This window comes from Podarcis liolepis (assembly GCF_965112155.1).
Source record: "Podarcis liolepis genome assembly, chromosome: 3".
Taxonomy (NCBI): Eukaryota; Metazoa; Chordata; class Lepidosauria; order Squamata; family Lacertidae; genus Podarcis; species Podarcis liolepis.
The window spans coordinates 84,027,930-84,047,630 of NC_139557.1; the positions used below are offsets into that span (position 1 = coordinate 84,027,930).

A 19,701-nucleotide genomic window follows, 5' to 3' on the forward strand; every position below is an offset into this window, starting at 1 on the left:
TAAGGGCCAAGATGTAGAGTGCAACCATTCACTGCTCCAACCTATTTTTGAACAGTATGTTGGTGGCATGAAAATAAGGATATTCATTTAACAAGCAGAAGGAACTGTTTCTCAGAAACGAATTAGCTATCCAGACCAGGTAAAATTGATGCCAGATTCCAATTTGTGATAAAAGGTATTTGAGGCAGGCAGCATTTTACACACTAATAAGTCATTTCTACAATGTGTGGATATATCCTACTAGTATCAGCAAGCATTCACATGGATGTTAAACAGAAGGAAGGTTGCTGCAGATGATGACCCGGTCTTGAAAACTAAGCATACAACCAAGATCTCAGTGTCAGTGAGAACAGCAAGCCATTCCTTAGCCAAGAACGGGAATATCCTGGCTGCAGTTGTGCTGCTCAGCTGCTGGATAAAAGCCAGCATGTAAGAGAGTGACTTTTGTGAATTCCTGGAGTGGATCCATGTAGTGACAGCATTAATGTTTGCCCATGTGGGAGCTGACCTTAAAGTCCTACAGCCATACAAGCTGCTCATGTTATCTGCTGGCATTCTGCCCTCTCTGCAGCTACGTTTATGACCTTGCTTTATCATTGTGCTCAGCCCACTACTATATTAATAAAATGTTCATGTAAAATGTATACCATTTCTGGCATGAGGTATACCATTTCTGGCATGATGAAATGGAGATGAATAATAAATCCAAATTGCAATAATTTTATACTAAAGGAATTCTTTGGTATTTCCTCCTCTAGAAAATTTATACAAGGACTAAGTAGCCAGGAGAAAAACAGAGGGCCTCCATATGCATCCCATGGCTGAAGATGCTGCTGATTGTGTATTGTTTTTTCAGCTTTCCTCTTGAAGAAAATGTTTGGCCCTCCTGTTTGCTGAAAATATAACGGAAGCACGAGGAAGGCTCAATATCACAAAGCTGAATAATAAGTTCTCCACATGTATTTTTCTTTTCTGAAGTAATGGTTTCTCTAAGCTCATCTTCTGCTTTTTCATTGGTTTTACACATTTAGTTGTCATTCTCCCCCCTCCTTTCCTCCTCCTGAAATTCCCCCCTTCTCCTGAACTCTAAACAACACCCCAAGGGTCCTGCTCCAGGCTGGCTGGAGACCTGAACAAGAGCAGACCTGTTGAGGTCTGAGGAGGGACTGGAACATTTTGTTGCAGGTCTCCACTTGCCTTCCTGCAGCTCCTACTAATCCAGATGACAAGGTGACCTTTTGTATAGCCAGTTACAAACTTAGCTGTTACTCATTAGATTTCCTTTGAAAGATTCTCATCCACATATTGATCTGCTTAGCTTGAGAAAGCTAAAAATACTGCAGCATTGAGTGGCACATGATGCAGAAGTAAGCAGAAACATGAATCATTTATATCAAAAATGGTCAACTGGCAGTCCGCAAGCCACATCCGGCCAGTGGAGCAATTTGATACAAAGTGTGATAAGATCTGTTGGGGCTCTTCTGATGTTCTTGCATTTTATCTCTTGTAATTTTGATATGTGTGTTCTTGTGGATGTGTTCTTGTGTGCAGCTGTGGATAAACTGCAGTCATTGCTGATGTGAAGCCTCCTTAGCACATTTTTTAGTGTCGGCAATTTGTCACGTGTGGTGATGGGTTAGTGGGTGGTCGCTATCACCATGCCCCTACTTCTCTTTGCTCCTCACCTGCCTACCAAACAAAAGGCACCTACAGTGGTACCTCAGGTTACAGACACTTCAGGTTACAGACTCCACTAACCCAGAAATAGTACCTCGGGTTAAGAACTTTGCTTCAGGATGAGAACAGAAATCATGCGGCGGTGGCGGGAGGCCCCATTAGCTAAAGTGGTAGCTCAACTTAAGAACGGACCTCCAGAACGAATTAAGTTCTTAACCCAAGGTACCACTGTATTTTCACAGCTGCCACAGACCAAAGGCGTACCCTGTTCAAAGGAGTTATTCTCTCAAGGTCTTCATAGAGTAAATTATGTGGTTTTACTCTGGATACTATTGTTGCAGTCCTACACTGGAGATAGGCAGGTAGGTAGGTAGATGATAGATAGATAGATAGATAGATAGATAGATAGATAGATAGATAGATATGTTGCACAAAACCTCTTTATCATTATTTTGGTATTTCATTATTTCTGAGGGTTTTTTAGTGTGTGGGGGGAATGCATGGCTATGTGATTAACATTTACTGGGTGTCGGGGCGGGTGGGCGGTCTTGGCGCGCAGGCACTAGAGCGCCGCCGATGGTGCGTTTGGCGGGCTGCGCGCGTCCAGACAGCGACCCGAGCCTGGGCGGCGTGGCGCTTGGTGCCGGAGCCTCCGCCCGCAGCGCCCCGTCGGGAGACCCGGCCGGAAGGAGCCTCGAGCCGGCTGTCGGACGCGGTTGAAGCAGCCAGGGCGGCATGGCAGGCGGCGTGCACCCCCTGCACCCCCCACACTACGCCACTGCTCTCTGCCCCACCGCCAGGCTTCGGAGCAGCCTTCCGAAGGCTGGCGGCAGGAGGAGGTCTCTCCGCCTGGACAGTGGGGTTCCTGCTTCCTCAAGGAGGGCCGGCCAAACGCGCCCCCCCAAATGTTGCGCCCGGTGCGGCTGGCACCCCTGGCACCCCCCACTCTACGCCACTGATTTGCAGTTGAACTCCTACATACTTACTGGGATTATATTTGTGTCTATGCATTCAGGTACAAAAATACCCAGGACAGAAAAAGGTACGGAACGATGAGAGAAGAGTGGATGAGAGGAAGGACCCATAACTATCCTGTATACATTCCATCAATCTCTTCTCACTGACGTGGATACCATGCAGTAGAATAGTGAGGAATATCTAGGCTTGGCTTGGGGTGGAATGCATGGAAGCTAATGTGTCAACCATGCTCAAGGAAATATTGGATCCAAATGACCTTTTTGTGATGTAAAGCTCCAGTCTGGAAACTCATGTGATCAAATGGTTATAGTACAATATTTTATATGTTATGCTCCCATCACAGGAGCCAACTTCTAGGGGCCGAGGTACCTTCAGCCCCCCACCCCAATAAAATATTGGTGTGTGTTTTCCCCCCAAAACAAAATGTAATTGCAGCACTGATCTCCCAAGGTTGTACTAACAGTGCCCTGTTGAAGACTTTGAGGGCTCCTATGCCTTTAATAAAACATCTCCTGTTTGCAGGTCCAGCCTGCTTTATTGCTTCCTGCTTATCTAGGCTGGGGATTCATGATGAATAGCCAAATAACTGTACTGTAAGAAGCCCAGTTTCTCTCCGTAGGACAGAATTACTGTTTTCCTTATACTGGGCCAGATTCAACTACCCCATCCTGCTAGAGGAAACCAGCCCAAGGACTCTTCACGAATACAACAGGGCTCCCCTGCCATCCTGAAAGGTTGGCAGATTCCCTAGAGTAGCGTGGAGGGGGTAGAGGGGAGATCGTTTCATTGGGCAAGAAGAAATGCTTGCAGTAATGGAACAATCTCATTAGCGCTATGTAGAATTCCACCCGTTTTTAAAATAGTGAAATAGCTCGGTTAAAAAATAAAAACTAATAAAAACTAATTTTGAAAGGTAAGGAAACCAGAAATTAAAACCTCCCCCACAAGTTTTTCTCGCAGGCAAGGGTTTTTCCAGATATAATTTCCTCCAGCAACTTTAGTTCAAGACCCAGTAATTAAAAAGGAAGTGACGCTGTGGGTTAAACCACAGAGCCTATGACTTGCCGATCAGAAGGTCAGCGGTTCGAATCCCCGCGACGGGGTGAGCTCCCGTTGCTCGGTCCCTGCTCCTGCCCACCTAGCAGTTCGAAAGCATGTCAGAGTGCAAGTAGATAAATAGCTATCGCTCCGGCGGGAAGGTAAACGGCGTTTCCGTGTGCTGCTCTGATTCGCCAGAAGTGGCTTAGTCATGCTGGCCACATGACTGGAGCTGTACGCCAGCTCCCTCGGCCAATAAAGCGAGATGAGTGCCGCAACCCCAGAGTCGGCCACGACTGGACCTAATAGTCAGGGGTCCCTTTACCTTTACCTATATCATATAAAACGTATCTGTATTAGAATGGTTTGGATCTGCCAATGGTGGGCTTGTTCAATGCCTGTTCCCTGTATACATGCATCCATGTTAATTCTGCTAGCAACGGTCAGCATGGGGATTAGCAGGGTTGACGTTTGGATTACAGGTTTAGGAATGCCAGCATGCCAATCATCTGAAAGAAACACTATGATCACCACAGAAATGCCCTAACTTCTGTCTCTTGTACTGAGCAGTCCAGTTTTTACTTGCAAAGACACGGAAGCGTCTCATAACAAAAAGCATCTTCCTTGTCTCATGTGGTCTCAGGAAAGAAAAATGTTCTGCATAAATGGCCAACTGCTACTTCAGCTCTACGCATATGCTGCACTGCAGCTCATGTATTTATCTCTCTCTCTCTGCCTTCATACTTCCTTTGAGAAACAGCTGACCCTTGCTTAATAAATTTCATGCTAGACACAACCCCAAGTTAAAAAAAAAGACTGAATGAATAGACATCCGGATAAAGCCTTTGGTAAAATGAATAAGACATTGTACGGTAATGAATAAGATGTGTAGTCCACAACCCACTTACTCCAGAGCAGTCCAGTGACTTAATGGTAACATTCCAAGGTAAATAGATTATGGATTGCACTGTGTGTGAGCAGAAATCCTTCAATTAGTTTATTCAAAATTTATATTCTTCCTAAATATAGCCTATACTATACAACTGATGGCAAGCTGAATTATTTATTAGCTCATTTTCCAGTCATCCTGCTGATATGTGCACACTCTGCTTACATATACATTCATGGAGTCAAAAAATGAAATAATGCCCTTATCCTATGAGAGCCTAGACCAGCACAGCAGGCCATGGCGTGCCAATGTTCTCCTGCTTAAAATAGTACCTGTTTGAAGAGGGGTAAATGCTCCACTTTTATTTATTTAACAGGATTTAGATACCGCTTAATTACAAAAACATCTAAGCGCTTTACATATATTATTTAAAAATGAAATGAAATTATCAATAAAACCAGATATTTAAAACAATTTAGCCTAAAAAAATTCAAAATAAATCAGTAATTTCAAAAATATACACTGTAAAAAGGTAAAGGGACCCCTGACCATTAGGTCCAGTCGTGGCCGACTCTGGGGTTGCATCGCTCATCTCGCTTTATTGGCCGAGGGAGCCGGTGTACAGCTTCCAAGTCATGTGGCCAGCATGACTAAGCCGCTTCTGGCGAACCAGAGCAGCACATGGAAACGTCGTTTACCTTCCCGCTGGAGCGGTACCTATTTATCTACTTGCACTTTGACGTGCTTTTGAACTGCTAGGTTGGCAGGAGCAGGGACCGAGCAATGGGAGCTCACCCCGTTGTGGGGATTCAAACCACCGACCTTCTGATTGGCAAGTCCTAGGCTCTTTGATTTAACCCACAGCGCCACCCGCGTCCCTATCATACACTGTAAGATGACATATTAAAATGCATGTCAAATATACATGTCTGGGTAGACTAGATTAAACAAAACAAAAACTTTTAGCAGGTGCCAAAAACCATCCAGCAAAGGCGCCCGCCTAATATCAATGCGCAGGGAATTCCAAAGTTAAGGTGATATCACACTGAAAGATCACTTGCAAGTATGGAATGAATATTATGTGGCACTGTAAAAAGTGCCAGTTCCAAAATATGCATTTATAGCAATGCTTTGGCTAAAGTAGATCATGCCCTTGAGTCCTCCTTTGTCCAGTGGGCTTTTCCTTTATAATGAGCTGTTTGAATGGTTTTGCTATTTTCTGTGTTGTACAACTGCACCCGAGTACTGTGGTCAGGAATATTGTTTTAAACGTATATTAATGTGATCTTAAAAGAGTGACTGCATAGGAGACCATCGCAAACCCCAGCCTGTATCCTGTGGAGTCAGTCTGCAGACTCCATGGTGTACTTAGCACAGGGGCAATAAAAGAAAATAAGCATTAGCAGGAGGCCTTAGTTTCCTGTCCAGAGCTCAGCTTAGCTTCCCAGAGGAAGGAACACAAAAGTAGAGTCACTGAACACTGCAGTGGCCTGGCTGGTGAGGCTGATTCTCTGTTACCTCACTGACAATCTCATTAGGGCGCTCTTGATGATGTTTGGCTATGCTTCATAATGTGAAGACCCCAATAAGAAGTTACTTGTTAGCCTCATGAAAAATAGCCGCTGCAGATAAACTTTAACGGCCAGTTGCCTCGCAACCAAAAGTCTGTCTCGTGAGAGAATCCAGTTGCTCTAGCAACAGCCTTTTGACAGGTGCTGAGAGCCACAGACAGCAGAGCTCGTACTGGTGGCTGGGCCAAAGGACACTTGACTGATACACCACACTACCCTAGACAAACAGATTACTTCACCAGCAACACTTTCTACCCTGTGAACTCGTAGTAAATACACATTTCAGAATGTGTTTTCTGTTACAGAAAGAAAGGAGCTCAAGGCATCAAAACACCGGTTAGAAAATTAAATACTTATACTCTGAATTCAGTGGAAAGGAGGAAGCGATTTGCAAATCCCTGTCATCTCACTGAAAAAGACAGTGGCAAAGACATGAGTGCAATTAAGCGGGGGGGGGGGGGAGAGAGAGAGAATAATAGGGAAAACAGCTTTGGGTGGGCAGCATTTGCCAGCTCCTGCAGTCTGTTTCGCCATTTGTTTTGTAGCGTCTATACCTTAGCATCAAGTGTCCTTTGTTCTAGCCACCAGTGCAAGCTCAACTGTCTCCGCAGCTCATAGCTCGTATAAAATGGACCTTATTATTTTCTTTAGTGTTTACTTCATTATTTAAAATACTAATGTTTAGAAAGTTGGCGTTATAATCATATATACTAATGTACTGAAATATACCTGAAGGATCCTCTCAACCCTAACATACCAAATTGAGCCCTTTGGTCTGCAGGTGAGAGCATCCAGCAGGTATCATCTTATCAGGAGGTTTGTTCCACACAATGTAGGAATTTGGCCTTTAGGGTTGTGGTACCTACTCTTTGAAATCCCCTCCCTTTGAATATTAGACGATTTCATGTATGCCTACAGATGAGAAATTTTACGATTTTAATACAGTATCTTTTTCTTTTTGCCATTTGGACAAAAATTCGGTAAACCAAAATTACTGTAAACGAAAATTTAATGGCAAAGGGTTAGAAAAAGAAACTTATGGGGATATTTTTCTGCTAGCTCAGACTCAGATGGTAATCAGTTATGTTGGGGAGTCACCTGCAGGGAAGGAGGTACATAGCATTCCCTAAAAACCACTAGCACATCACCTCGTTTTAAACGCAGGCCAATCCACAAACCTTTACTTTTAGGCAAATTGAGTTCTACTGACTTTAAAGGCAGAACATTGGTTTGACTTAAATGAGTTGTGGCTAGGGCTGACTGACCCACAGATGAATGTGTCCCTATGGCCATGTGACTCAGCTTCCACTGAAGTCAAAGGGACTCTTTCCTTTGACTTCACAGAGAGTTGTATCAAGCGCTGTTTGTCCGAGAAAAAGCTAATATGGAATTTAACTGAATAAACACTTTAGCAGTGAAGATTACAAAGTAACCTTTCACTTGGTCTTTTTCTTAAACAGAAGGGAGATGTTTTGCTGCCAGTTTGGGTGTTTATTTTCCAGTTTCCATAGAAAATAATTGGTCTCGTATTTTCTCTCTGCCTAGGAATAAATACCTTTATTCATGCTCCCTAAACTTAGCAGCACGCACAGCCAGGACTCATGCTGAGACTCGATCCAAGCTGTCTCCTGCCACAATTCACTGTGGACAGATAAGGCTGTACCATTTTTATGTGGGGCTTTGAACCACTGGATGAAAGTATATATTTCTTGCAGCACATTTATCCTGTTGACTTCTGCAGTTCCAGCCCAGAGATAGAATGCTAAAAAGAGAACAGTAGAGGCCATCAGGGCAAGAAACCCATCAAAGACAGCACCCACTGCATATGCTGTTATTTAAAGCATTATTGTTTTCCTTATTACCCTAGAGTCCATCTTTATTATTATTGTTCCTCTTTGGGAATATTTTAGGCTAGGTTAGTTAACATGGAAAATACTAAATATACAGCATCCTAAAATACAGGCATTATATGTAACAACCCAAAACCAGCCTAAGCAAATGAGAAAGAAAAGGTGTGTTGGCCAGGGTTTTCTTGCTGGCATTAAGTTATATGGCATGGTCAACAAGAGCCCTGAGCAATATTAGACTGACCCATTTGCTGTCATTTCATCACACCTCCTGGAGAGCCAATATTTAGGGGTAAGCTCAGCTTTTCTTCTTAACAACCTATATATATTACTGAGGATCTCTGTTTGCTTAGTCCAATATGGAATAACTTGGGCCACTTTAAACAGTATGGCCAAAATTGTGGTGGACCCTGGGGTCTCAAATTTCAACAGCACCCTGTGCAATGGCAAAAATGGATGGTCCTGCCTCTCACCTTCCATTCTACAACATAGTTGCGGTTTCCCTTGTGGTGCCCCCAAGGCTCCACACCCAGGTTGCGATCCCCTAAATCCACCATGTTGGAGCTTCACTTAGTGGGCATATCATTTATACACTTTTCAGGGCCAACTGGAATCCCAGCTACAACTTTCCTGGCTTGTGTACTCATGCGCCTTTCAGCAAGTCCCAGGAAATTGCAAAGTGGAGGAAGAAGGTTTGTTTTCCTGGGTCCCAATATAACATCATCCCCAACCCCTGGTATGGCCCGGCTATAAATACTTCCAGATAAGTCTTTTGATGTTATATATTATCAGAAGTGAGTAGCAGACAGTTCCGGTGGCCTGGAGCTCGAGTCAGGTCCATGCAGGGGTGGGGGCCAGCCGGGTACATTTGCCCTGGGCCTCGAAGGGTTAAGCTGGCCAGGGGCCACTGCCAAGGACCAGCTGCTTTTTGTTTGAGCTTATAACTTTGTCCTAACAAGGCTACCACCCTGGGCCTCAGAAGAGCTCTACCATAGCCTGGCTCAAGTACTTGTGCTTCTCTGCTCTCCAGTTCCTCTTGTGCTACCTTGGCTCTCCTACAGCCTGGCTAGGGATCTTCCTAGTACTCACTGCTGTGCTTCAAATGTTTTATCTGGCTACACCCTCAGCCAATCCTGACCCCCTGAATGAAGACACCTCAATGAAGCTTTCAGACCGCACTTTGGAAACCCCTGCTCTAAAGAACTCCTCCCACCCCTTTAGGCCATTAAGTGCAGAGTCGATGGTTACTTAAAGCTACTACTATGTGATGTGACAGAGTAACCACTCCACAAAGATTAAAACTGTACAAGTGGGGTCAGAAAGCAAGTATATGGACCCTTTTGACAATATGGCAGAAGACTGGCCTACATTCACTGCCTTGAGCAAGTACATTGTGCCCTGTGATCCTCCCAAAAAATAAACTGCCAGTATTGTTGAACTAATAAATTTACATAGCGATAGCAGAGGCTCTCTAGAGGTTTATCATGGAACATACACAACAGAAAGTAGGCTGAAAAAAACATGCTCAGGTAGACAACTGGAATGCTGGCCAATAACTAAATGATGATGGTGGTAGCAACATATTCATTTCCAGTTCAGTACATGCACCAACAAGAACCCACATTTTCAATTTCTTTCTGCAAGTGTAACCTGTAAAATACAAAGCCATTTACCTGTACAAAACATATTGAATATTTATTACTGAATGAAGTGTGCCATTTCATAAATGCAAGCTGAATTTCATTATGTTTTCTTACATTTTAGGTGTCATAACAGTAGACATTGACTGAGGTGAAAAGAACAACACTTGCTGCGAGCAGTCCGAAATGGAGAGTATGCCACTCGTGACCACAAAGTTTTTCTCTCAAGTTCCAACAGCGGTAAATATTTTTCAGTGCCTCCGTGTGAGGACTGCATTATTTAAACAAGCCTTTAGCTATCCTTCTGAGACTTCAATGAGTCATGTCTCATATTAATAGGTTGCTGTGTCTCCTCCAGCTGTGAAAGCTTCTGTCCTTATACAGTGGTGTTGTGTTTATATAAGGCCAAACTGCAATACATACAAATGGCCATGATAGCAAGGGGTGGGGGTCAACGGACCCTTTCCCAACTTCTGATCTCTCTTTGTTCCCAAATGAGGTTTCTTGCATTTAAAAAGCCCATCAGGCTACAGTTACATGTGTCTATGTCAGTGGTTCTCAATCTCCACCCCCAATAGGCCACTTTAAACTTCTGAGGGTCTTGGCAGATTTTTCTATCTGCTGTAGAATTTGTAATGTGCTGTGCTAGATGATACAAGATTTTTAATTATTTTTGTTGCGGCTTTTATTTATTATATATTGTACTTTATTGCATTATTCAATAGAATAATGAGGGCTACCATAGCAAGGATGCCCACATTCTGCCTGTCTGAATTTTTAGTGGATGGAACAGGAAACACTACTGTAGCAAAGCAATGTTGGTGTCATTTTGTGAGCAGAGGCTGGCAGAACTGTTCTGGTTGAGACACAGGATGACCCCTGACCCATCCAACCTGTTCCCCGAATGACGAATCTGGGATTTGGATAGCTACTAAATTCCCTTCTACGGGAAGAATTTGAAAATATGCCAGCAATGTAGGTTTTGTTGAACACCAGATATTTCACTTGCTGATCTGCTGGCCAGTCACTCGCAGAACTTTATTTCTTGAAGGATCAGAGATCCATTTTTTCTTGCAGGACCAGAACCAGTGTTCCCATGCTATGGCTTACTATCATAATGTAGCCATTATCTATTTGACAGACACTATCATATATACATTGCTGAGGATGAATAGTTTTCATGGGTCAAACCGGGGGGGGGGGGAGGCACAAGGGAAAAGAAGAAGCTTTCCTCCATCAACCCTTCAGCTTGCCTGATAATCCCAAATATATATGCAAATAGTCTGTTTATCTGAACTCCAAAGTAAACAAATATGTTTAACATATTTCTGGTCATTCAGAAAATAAAGTTTCATTGTACTCAAGAGCTCCACAAAATTAGAAATCTATTCGGTTGTGGGGGGGAGCTTTTAAAAAGTGTTTGCTTTTCTGCTAGATCTTTAGCTGTCGTTGTGGCCTTCTTTTTCCCCAGTTGCTTTTAACATCACACAAAAAGCTAAGAAAACACTTTTATATGATTCCAGGCTGGATTTACATCCTCAGGCAACTAGAAATAAACAGTTGCTTGCCACAGATGTCAGAAAGATTTTCTTCACGTGAGGTGGCACTTTGTCCTATAGCCTGAAGGCCATGAGATATGTAGGCAATACATGCGGTGTGTCAATAGAAATGTCACATCTGTCATGGCAAATGTGGGAAGTATAATACTATAAGAACAGAAAAGTGGTACCGTGCATTTTGTACTCTGACACACAGAAGATGGATGAGCAAAGTGTTGCTGCATTATCCTCTCAGCAGATACAGATATTTTCTTCCCTGTGTTAGATAAGGCTGCCTAGATTGACACTTTGCACCCAAAACAGAGTGATCCTGGGGTGTAGTGTGTGGGTAGAGTTGGGAACCTGCCAGGACTCGAAGTCCTTTTGGCCTAGGGCTCACTGAAAAGCTGAAGGGAGATTCCCTCATTGAGGGAGCTGTGGAAGAAAGAAACTCCTCCAGGTTCTAAATTATGGGTAGGCAAACTAAGGCCCAGGGGCCGGATCTGGCCCAATCACCTTCTAAATCCAGCCCATGGACGGTCCGGGAATCAGCGTGTTTTTACATGAGTAGAATGTGTCCTTTTATTTAAAATGCATCTCTGGGTTATTTGTGGGGCCTAGGAATTTTTTTTTCCTTCAAAATATAGCCCCCCCCCCAAGGTCTGAGGGACAGTGGACTGGCCCCCTGCTGAAAAAGTTTGCTGATCCGTGTTCTAAATCATGCATTTGGGCTTGCAGACAATTTGTGTTTGTGTTTTTGGGTAGGTGGATCAACCATCACTTTCTGCTACAGTGGTGCCTCGCAAGACGAAAATAATTCGTTCCGCGAGTCTTTTCATCTTGCGATGTTTTTCGTCTTGCGAAGCACGGTCCGTCGCAACTGCGCCTCTTCAAGCGGCTTTAAAAAAAAGCGTAAGACTTTTTCATCTTGCGAAGCAAGCCCATAGGGAAATTCGTCTAGCGAAGCAACGCAAAACTGAAAAACCCTTTCGTCTAGCCAGTTTTTCGTCTTGCGAGGCATTCGTCTTGCGGGGCACCACTGTATTCCCCTTTGCATGGACACTACTTCCTCAATGCTGTTATTCTGGCTGTGCCTGTAACTGTTTCCTCCAGGCTCCTGAATGGAGGAGTGTAGTTTTATTTTCTCTCTCGCATTTGATCCCTCCGATTTGCACAAAACCAGAAAACTGCACAAGCAAACCACATCAGAAGTTTATACAACAGATATTGAACAGTAATCTGAAGTGTGTTGAGAATTTACAACTGCCTAACTGCTTTTCTGGGCAGGATTTTTTTATATATATAAAAAAACCAATAACCCAATGTCTGTGTGCTATCTTTGGTACTTTATTGACATGACAGAATTGACAAATTAGAAGGCAGGGACAAAAGAGAACATCCACTGGCACAGGAGTCAACTCCTAGGGGTTGGGGTCCCTCTGCCCCCCCCATAAAATATTTGAGGACCCTCCCGCTTGCTATTCAAATGGTGTTCGTGACCCCATCATGTGATTATGTGGGACAGGGCTTACTTAGCCCCCCCATATTTTAGTCAAGTTTGCACACTGTCCACTAGTATGAATGGGAAAGACCAAAGTTGCTCTATATATGCAAATTCAAATACCTGCTGGTGTGAACTACTACTGTCTAATCTGAATGGGGGGGGGGAGTGGATTAACAGCTTGATAATGTTCAGATCTCCTTCATGGATGACTGCCAAGTGGGGTGAGGGCGTGGAGTCTCCCATTTAAGATACCTGGGGATATCCAAAGGGTTTAATAATGGAAGTGAGAGCTGGACCATAAAGAAGGTTGGTCGCCGAAGAATTAATGCTTTTGAATCATGGTGCTGGAGGAGACTCTTGAGAGTCCCATGGACTGCAAGAAGATCAAACCTCTCCATTCTTAAGGAAATCAGCCCTGAGTGCTCACTGGAAGGACAGATCGTGAAGCTGAGGCTCCAATACTTTGGCCACCTGATGAGAAGAGAAGACTCCCTGGAAAAGACCCTGATGTTGGGAAAGATGGAGGGCACAAGGAGAAGGGGACGACAGAGGACGAGATGGTTGGACAGTGTTCTCGAAGCTACCAGCATGAGTTTGACCAAACTGCGGGAGGCAGTGGAAGACAGGAGTTCCTGACGTGCTCTGGTCCATGGGGTCACCAAGAGTCGGACATGACTAAACAACTAATGTTCAGATGTGGACAAGCCCCAATCTGCTCTTGAAATCTATTAGCCTGGTATAAAACGAGTTACAGTTCAATTCCAAAGACGTTATTGGGTTACTTGAATTTTTTTTGTTTCTTTCTGATTTTTCTCTGGATTATAGTCATAGAGAAATAGTGACACCCAGTGGCTAGGAACAGAAATCAGAATAAAATTCTGGACTTTAAAAAATAATTTTCCAAAATGACTTTATAGGAGGGGGTGGGAACCACATGTATAATTACAACGAAAAATGATGGAGGGAAAACAAACAAATACAAAACACATTATAATTAAAACCAAATGACATAATTAAAATAGTAAACTTTTTTTAAAGTGGCAAGGTATCTTGGTATGTCCAATAGCCTGTGCCCCGGAGGTTTGTCCCGTACACTTTGAAGCAGCCCTGAGTAATTCTTGCAATAATTCCAACTGGGTTGTTCCATGAAGAGGAAGACTGAGCTACTATATAACAGCTTGTTTGACTACAAAGACACATCCACATCCACACAGAAAATAATAATTTGGGACCGATAATACTAAAATAAATAAGAAGTAAATTTCTATACTGCCCTTCAGCCAATAATCACAGAGCAGTTTACAATATAAAAACAGAAAAATACATAATATAGTAATAAACAAAAACAATAACCCTCCTTCAGTTTAAAAGGCCATAGATTGTTTAATTAGCCAAAGGCCGGGGAGAAATGTTTTCACCTGTTGCCTAAAGATATGTAATGAAGACACCAGACAAGCCTCCCTGTGGGGAGCATTGCACAAATGGGGAGCCATTGCAGAAAAAGACCATTGCTGTGTTGCCACCCTCTGGACCTCTTGTGGGGAGGGCACTTAAAGAAGGGCCATGGATAATGAGGGCAGGGTCTGGGTCGATTCATATGGAGAGGGGCAGTCCTTGAAGCATTGCAGTCCTGAGCCATTTAAGACTATAGGTCAAAACCAGTACTTTTAATTGGGCCTGGAAGCTAATCAGCAGCCAGTGCAGTTGGGCCAAGATTGGTGTTACATGCTCAAACTGTCTTGCTTTGGTGAGCAACCTGGCTGCCAAATTCTGCACCAGCCGAAATTTTTCAACCATCTTCAGAAGTGGCCCCACGTATAACGCGTTGCAGTAATCTAACTTTGATATTTAAAGCAAGGGTTTCCTGGTTCCTAGTTCACACACTTAAGCTGCAATCCTAACTCCACTTACCTGGGAGTAGGCCTTTCTGAATTCAGTAGCACTTCTGAATAGACATGATTAGGATTGCACTGTTAACCACTAGCCTACACTAGAGGAAGACACTAGAGCACTAAACATTTTCCTGCACACACACACTCACAACAGGGTGTGCACATCCTTGTGTTGCTCCCCTAAGTATATTAGTCTCACTTTACATTTTTACATTTACAATCTACACTGGTTTGGACAGACAAAAACTGACAGTTCAGATCAGTTTTGTATTATTTAAATGTATTTGCCATATCACTCATTTTTAGTTTTTAGAATTCCTGAACATTCTTTCTTGTTCATGTCATTATAGTCATTATTGTGATGGATGGTCCATGAGTGGTCACAGGAACTAAACCTCCTTGGCCAGGGAGGGCAGGATACAAATAAAATTATTATTATTATTATTATTATTATTATTATTATTATTATTATTATTATTATTATTATTAAACAAAAACCAGCACTGAGTTAAAGGGCATTGATATCATTTTATTTATTGTAAAATTTCTTCCAAGTGGCATACATGACTCTGCCCCTCCCTATCTTAGCCCCACAACAACCCTGTGGGGTAGGTTAGTCTGAGAGACAGTGACTGGTCCAAGGTCACCTAGTGATTATATTTGCATGCTATAAAGTGTGAAGACAATTAATGTTCTGGCGGCGTGCCATTTGCTCGCCCAATAAATTAAGTGATGAAGGTGATAAACACATTCCAAGTCTCCACTGATTCAGGGCAACTGCTGCAATCATATGAGGCAGGTCAAGGCCAGGGTGACATGACTTTTCTGTGTAAGAATTTTAATTAGCAACAGCCTGGTAATGCTCATAAGCTGCTGAAAGTTAACAATTGCTACTGTTTGGAATTTATACCAAAAGGCTGTTTCTTTAACAATCCTCTTTCTCCTAAAAAGGAGATTAGACATTTATCGGATAGTCATCTACTACAAATATTACAATCCTTCTTCTAATCTTATTAACAAGCCTCTAAGGAGCATTAAGAACACTTTTATTACACTTGTGGGAAATAGTCCAACTAAAATGAACCCTAAAGCTGCTTATCTCTAGGCAAAGCCAGTACTTTATAACTGATGGGACTCCAAATGAAACAAAACTCGGAAAGCTATCTGAAGCTAATTTTGAAATGACTTGTTCCTGGAGAACTTCACTGAGTGCAACGTCACAGATGCACAATTGCACAATTGCCTTAAAGGCATTACAGAAAGCTTTATCCATGAAGTTGTCTCCATCCAAAACCAGCTCTACTATTAGGCAGAGAAGGAGGCACCTCAGGCGGCAAATTTTGGGTATCATGAAAGGGCAGCAAATTGTTATGTTATTTAATTTACTTTTCTGTTTTTACAGCCAGGAAAAGAAGGGGTCCTTGCGGGATCTTCTGCTTCAAATATTCAAATAACCAGGCTGGTTTTGTGTACAATGTACCTTGACATGGGGGGGGGGGGGGAGACACCATTTGCTAATCTGCCTCAAGCAGCAAAATGTTTGGGGCTGGCCTGGTTCCGCTTGCTCACATTTTATCAGCCTAGTAATGAGTACTATAACTACAGCTGGTCTTACAGCTGGCCCCAATATATTTTTCTACAACTTTGCACAAACATTTGTTTTTATTATTTATTTTATTTATTAAATTGGTACATCGCCCTTCATCCAAAGATCACACGGCAGTCCGCATTAATGTGGAACTGCAGATACTAAGAGTTTTTTGTTATCTTTAGGAGGCTATTTTCCACCCAGTCTGACCAATGGCCTACCTGCATTCTAGAATCATAGAATTGTAGAGTTAGGAGGAACCCTGAGGATCATGTAGTTCAACCCCCTGCAATGCAGGAATATGCCGTTGTCCCATACAGGAACTGAACCTGTGACCTCAACTTTATGAGGACCACGCTCTAACCAACTGAGCTATCGCTTCAGCTTACTGTTGACACTGATTGTCAGCAACTCTGCAGAGTTTCAGGCACTAATCTTTGCCAGCCCTATCTGGATATGCCAAGAATTGACCCTGGCACCTTCTACATGCAGAACATATGCCCTACCACTCAGTTATAATTTGGGATAGAACAGCAATTTGATTCAGTTTGCATTTAAATACAAATCTACCTAATTCTCATTATTTGAACATATAATGCAAGTACACAATATGATGTACTGTACAATAAAATAAGGATGAGGCTATTTAGTGTTTCGGTTATTGTTGCACTTTTTTTTTTTACAGGTCATACTGGAAATGTTTCTGTCCCTTGTGCATTTCAAATGCCCTGTTATTCTACTAATGGCACACTCCACAAATGAGTTTCCAAGAACTGCAACTAGCACTTCTTCCACTTGATAATTTCCTTCCTTTTTCATGGATTCTATTTCTGATGACAGATCATGGGAAGATGGCAATCCAAAAAGACTGTCTTGCTGATGAATGGCTGATAGGTGCCTGATAATTTTTCTGGTGGCTTCAGTTTATAATCTATAAGTATACAGAAAAAAGAAAAAGAAGTAAACTGTGGTATGTAGTAATAATATCTGAGATGCTATTCATTCATAGAAGGTAACCCTCTGGCCACCTCCTTATGCCCTCTGGCCACCTCCTTATCCCAATTGGATGTTAATAACTTGGAAAGTCTCCAAGTGTATTCCTGGAAAGACTTATGAAAAATTCAGATACCGGCTTTAGTCTCTGAGCTGTGTATTTATTCATGAGGACTATAGCTAGCAGGACTTGCTCTTTCACACTGGAGAAATCCTCAGGCTGAAAATCAAATTTGTGGTCAAATACTCCCTCTAGTGCTAAATCTCCACAGGGGTTTATGCTTAGGCGAAAATGGTCTTCACAAATCCCTCTCCTCTTGTGCTTGTTTTCCCCCGCCAGCAAATCATGTATTGTAGAGAAGAGAATGTTTTGTTTTGTGGATTTAAAGTAGTTTCCCCCACTTGGATGGCACAAGCAATAACTACAAACAAAGGGGTCTTCATATGGTTCTTGACCTGATTTCTGAAAAAAAAAGAATCTGTTGTATCCAGTTGAGACAACAAGCCCTCTGCTAACTGGCCTTTCAATACATTTCTAACTAGCTGTTTTGCACTTTCCTCAGCCAGATCACCTGTCTCATAAATCAGCGACCCAAAAAGCCTCAAACTTCTAATTGACTCAGTCTTTGTAGTAACAACGACTGAATTTACAAATGTCTTTGATCAGTGATTCTATTTCTGTGAATCTCTGGGGTTTGAATTCATCATAACCATCAAACAGAAAACTCCTGTTTGCCCATCTCATATTGTTCTGTAAGAGGTTGCTCACACAGTTTCATACAGTCCAGCCTGAGTACTGCTCAGACTGATAAAGAAAACAAGCTTGAATTTTCTCATTGAAGGTTGGTTTCCATTAGCCCACAACCAGGCAATCCTTTTGAGGAGAGTTGTTTTTCCTTTGCCAGCTTCTCCCTCTATTATACAGGTTGCCATATTTCAAAAAGTTGTTGAGTTTTTGTTTTGCAAAATCTCCAAAAAAAACCCTGAGGTTTTTAAAGAAAATTCACCAAAAAAACAAGACTTCCGAGATGAGCTGCCATATGCCAGACATTTTGACTGATTTTAGAAAATTCCACCCAGACGCTACTTTTGGCAGACAAATCCCAGCTATGTCCGGGAAATTACGGATGTATGGCAGCCCTAATGAGCCATCTTCTAGTTCATCTAAAAGGGCATTTAAAGACAGCTGTCCTAGCCTCCAAAGCAAAGTATCTGTATAAGTAGTTGTAAAATAAAAAAATGATGTCAATTTATTCACGCAGTAGGTGAAAATTTTAAAATAATGGATACTTATAAAAGTCAGCTAAATCCTGAACCAAGCAATCAAGGTGTTCTTGAGACATTTGTCAAGCAGCACCTGAAAACAAACAATTGCAGGAACATCTTAATACAATGGTGATGAACTTTGCTATTTGATAGCTAAATTGCAAGAATATAAACTAACCATGTTGCTGGACTCTCAGCTCCAAACAAGGGTGCCAACTTGAATAAAATAAAATACAATACAATCCTAAGCGTGCCTATTCAGAATTAAGTCCCACTGAATTAAATGTGCTTATTCTCAAGTCACTGTGTACAGGGTTTAGTCCGAAATAGACCTTTGCACAACTCATGTTGTTTGTGTAGTGGGGGGTGGGGGAGAGCTTCCAGATTGTAGCAGCACCCTAAATTGCAAACGTGTTGTTAGCAAGTTATTTCCCTCATAAAGGGCTAAATTCTGATTAAGTTGGGGAGTGTTGATGCCAACAGCATAGTATAGATGCAGGAAAGAACTTGCATGCATGAGCACCAATCGCACTATAAACGCCCAGCTGGGAGCAAAGAGAGGATGTGTGTACACACATCATTTTGGAGTGGATTGGATGCATCCCATGTATGCACGTTTTTCACGTCTGTCCTTATCTAAGTGGCAGAATGCACTCCCCCCACCCCAATCAAACTGGATTTCCCGTTTGTGGAAAATCCATTAGGAAAGGGGGAAAAAAACCAATATAAATTTGCATGCTACTCCATTGTGGACACACTTATGTGACTGTGTGTGGCTGGTGTCCCCCCCCCCACCTTTTTCCCTTTTCACATATGTGATGTTTTTGCTAAGTACAAGGCTTCAAAGGCTGAAGTATGTATACAGCCCAGTTGTGAAAGAGAATCTAGGATACTCAAAGGTAGAAAACATAGCCTGCCGTTGTACCTCAGTGGCAGGATATCTGCTTTGTATGCAGAAGGAAGAAATAATAATAATAATAATAATAATAATAATAATAATAATAATAATAATTTGTTTACACCCCGCCCATCTGGCTGGGCTTCCCCAGCCACTCCGGGCGGCTTCCAACAAAACCTCAGGCTCATTCCTAGGCATATCCAGGTAGGGCTAGGTAGGGCAATCCCCAGAAACCCTGGAGAGCGGCTGCCAGTCAGTGCGCCGTAGACCCCACTGAGCTAGCTGGGCTGGTCTGACTTTGCGTCAGGCGATTTCCAATTCAAGGCGTGGGCGTGGCCAATGACGCGCGAGTTACAGGGCTATAGGGGCGGGAGCCCGAGGA

The 19,701-nt window shown here is 42.7% G+C and overlaps 1 protein-coding gene and 2 long non-coding RNA genes across 5 annotated transcripts in view; 2 read left to right on the forward strand and 1 right to left on the reverse strand.

Annotated features, from left to right (window-relative positions):
* Window positions 1–11,004, forward strand: part of LOC310704040 — a 57,757-nt gene extending 46,753 nt beyond the window's left edge. For all 3 annotated transcript variants that reach the window (XR_014524509.1, XR_014524510.1, XR_014524511.1), the window contains 2 exons: window positions 9,765–9,880; window positions 10,718–11,004. This is a non-coding gene — a long non-coding RNA (uncharacterized lncRNA). The remainder of the gene's footprint in view (window positions 1–9,764; window positions 9,881–10,717) is intronic.
* LOC310704055 lies at window positions 848–3,180 on the forward strand. The gene is made up of 2 exons (XR_014524532.1): window positions 848–977; window positions 2,693–3,180. It is a non-coding gene; the product is annotated as an uncharacterized lncRNA (long non-coding RNA).
* A 6,082-nt stretch (window positions 11,005–17,086) lies between the features above and the next one.
* Window positions 17,087–19,208, reverse strand: NLRC4 (NLR family CARD domain containing 4). Its single transcript, XM_083497096.1, is given in 6 exon segments — window positions 17,087–17,283; window positions 17,289–17,521; window positions 17,524–17,810; window positions 17,812–17,880; window positions 17,882–17,926; window positions 17,928–19,208. Coding segments are annotated over 6 exon segments (921 nt in total). The 5' UTR covers window positions 18,089–19,208; the 3' UTR covers window positions 17,087–17,157.
* Window positions 19,209–19,701: the final 493 nt, after the last annotated feature.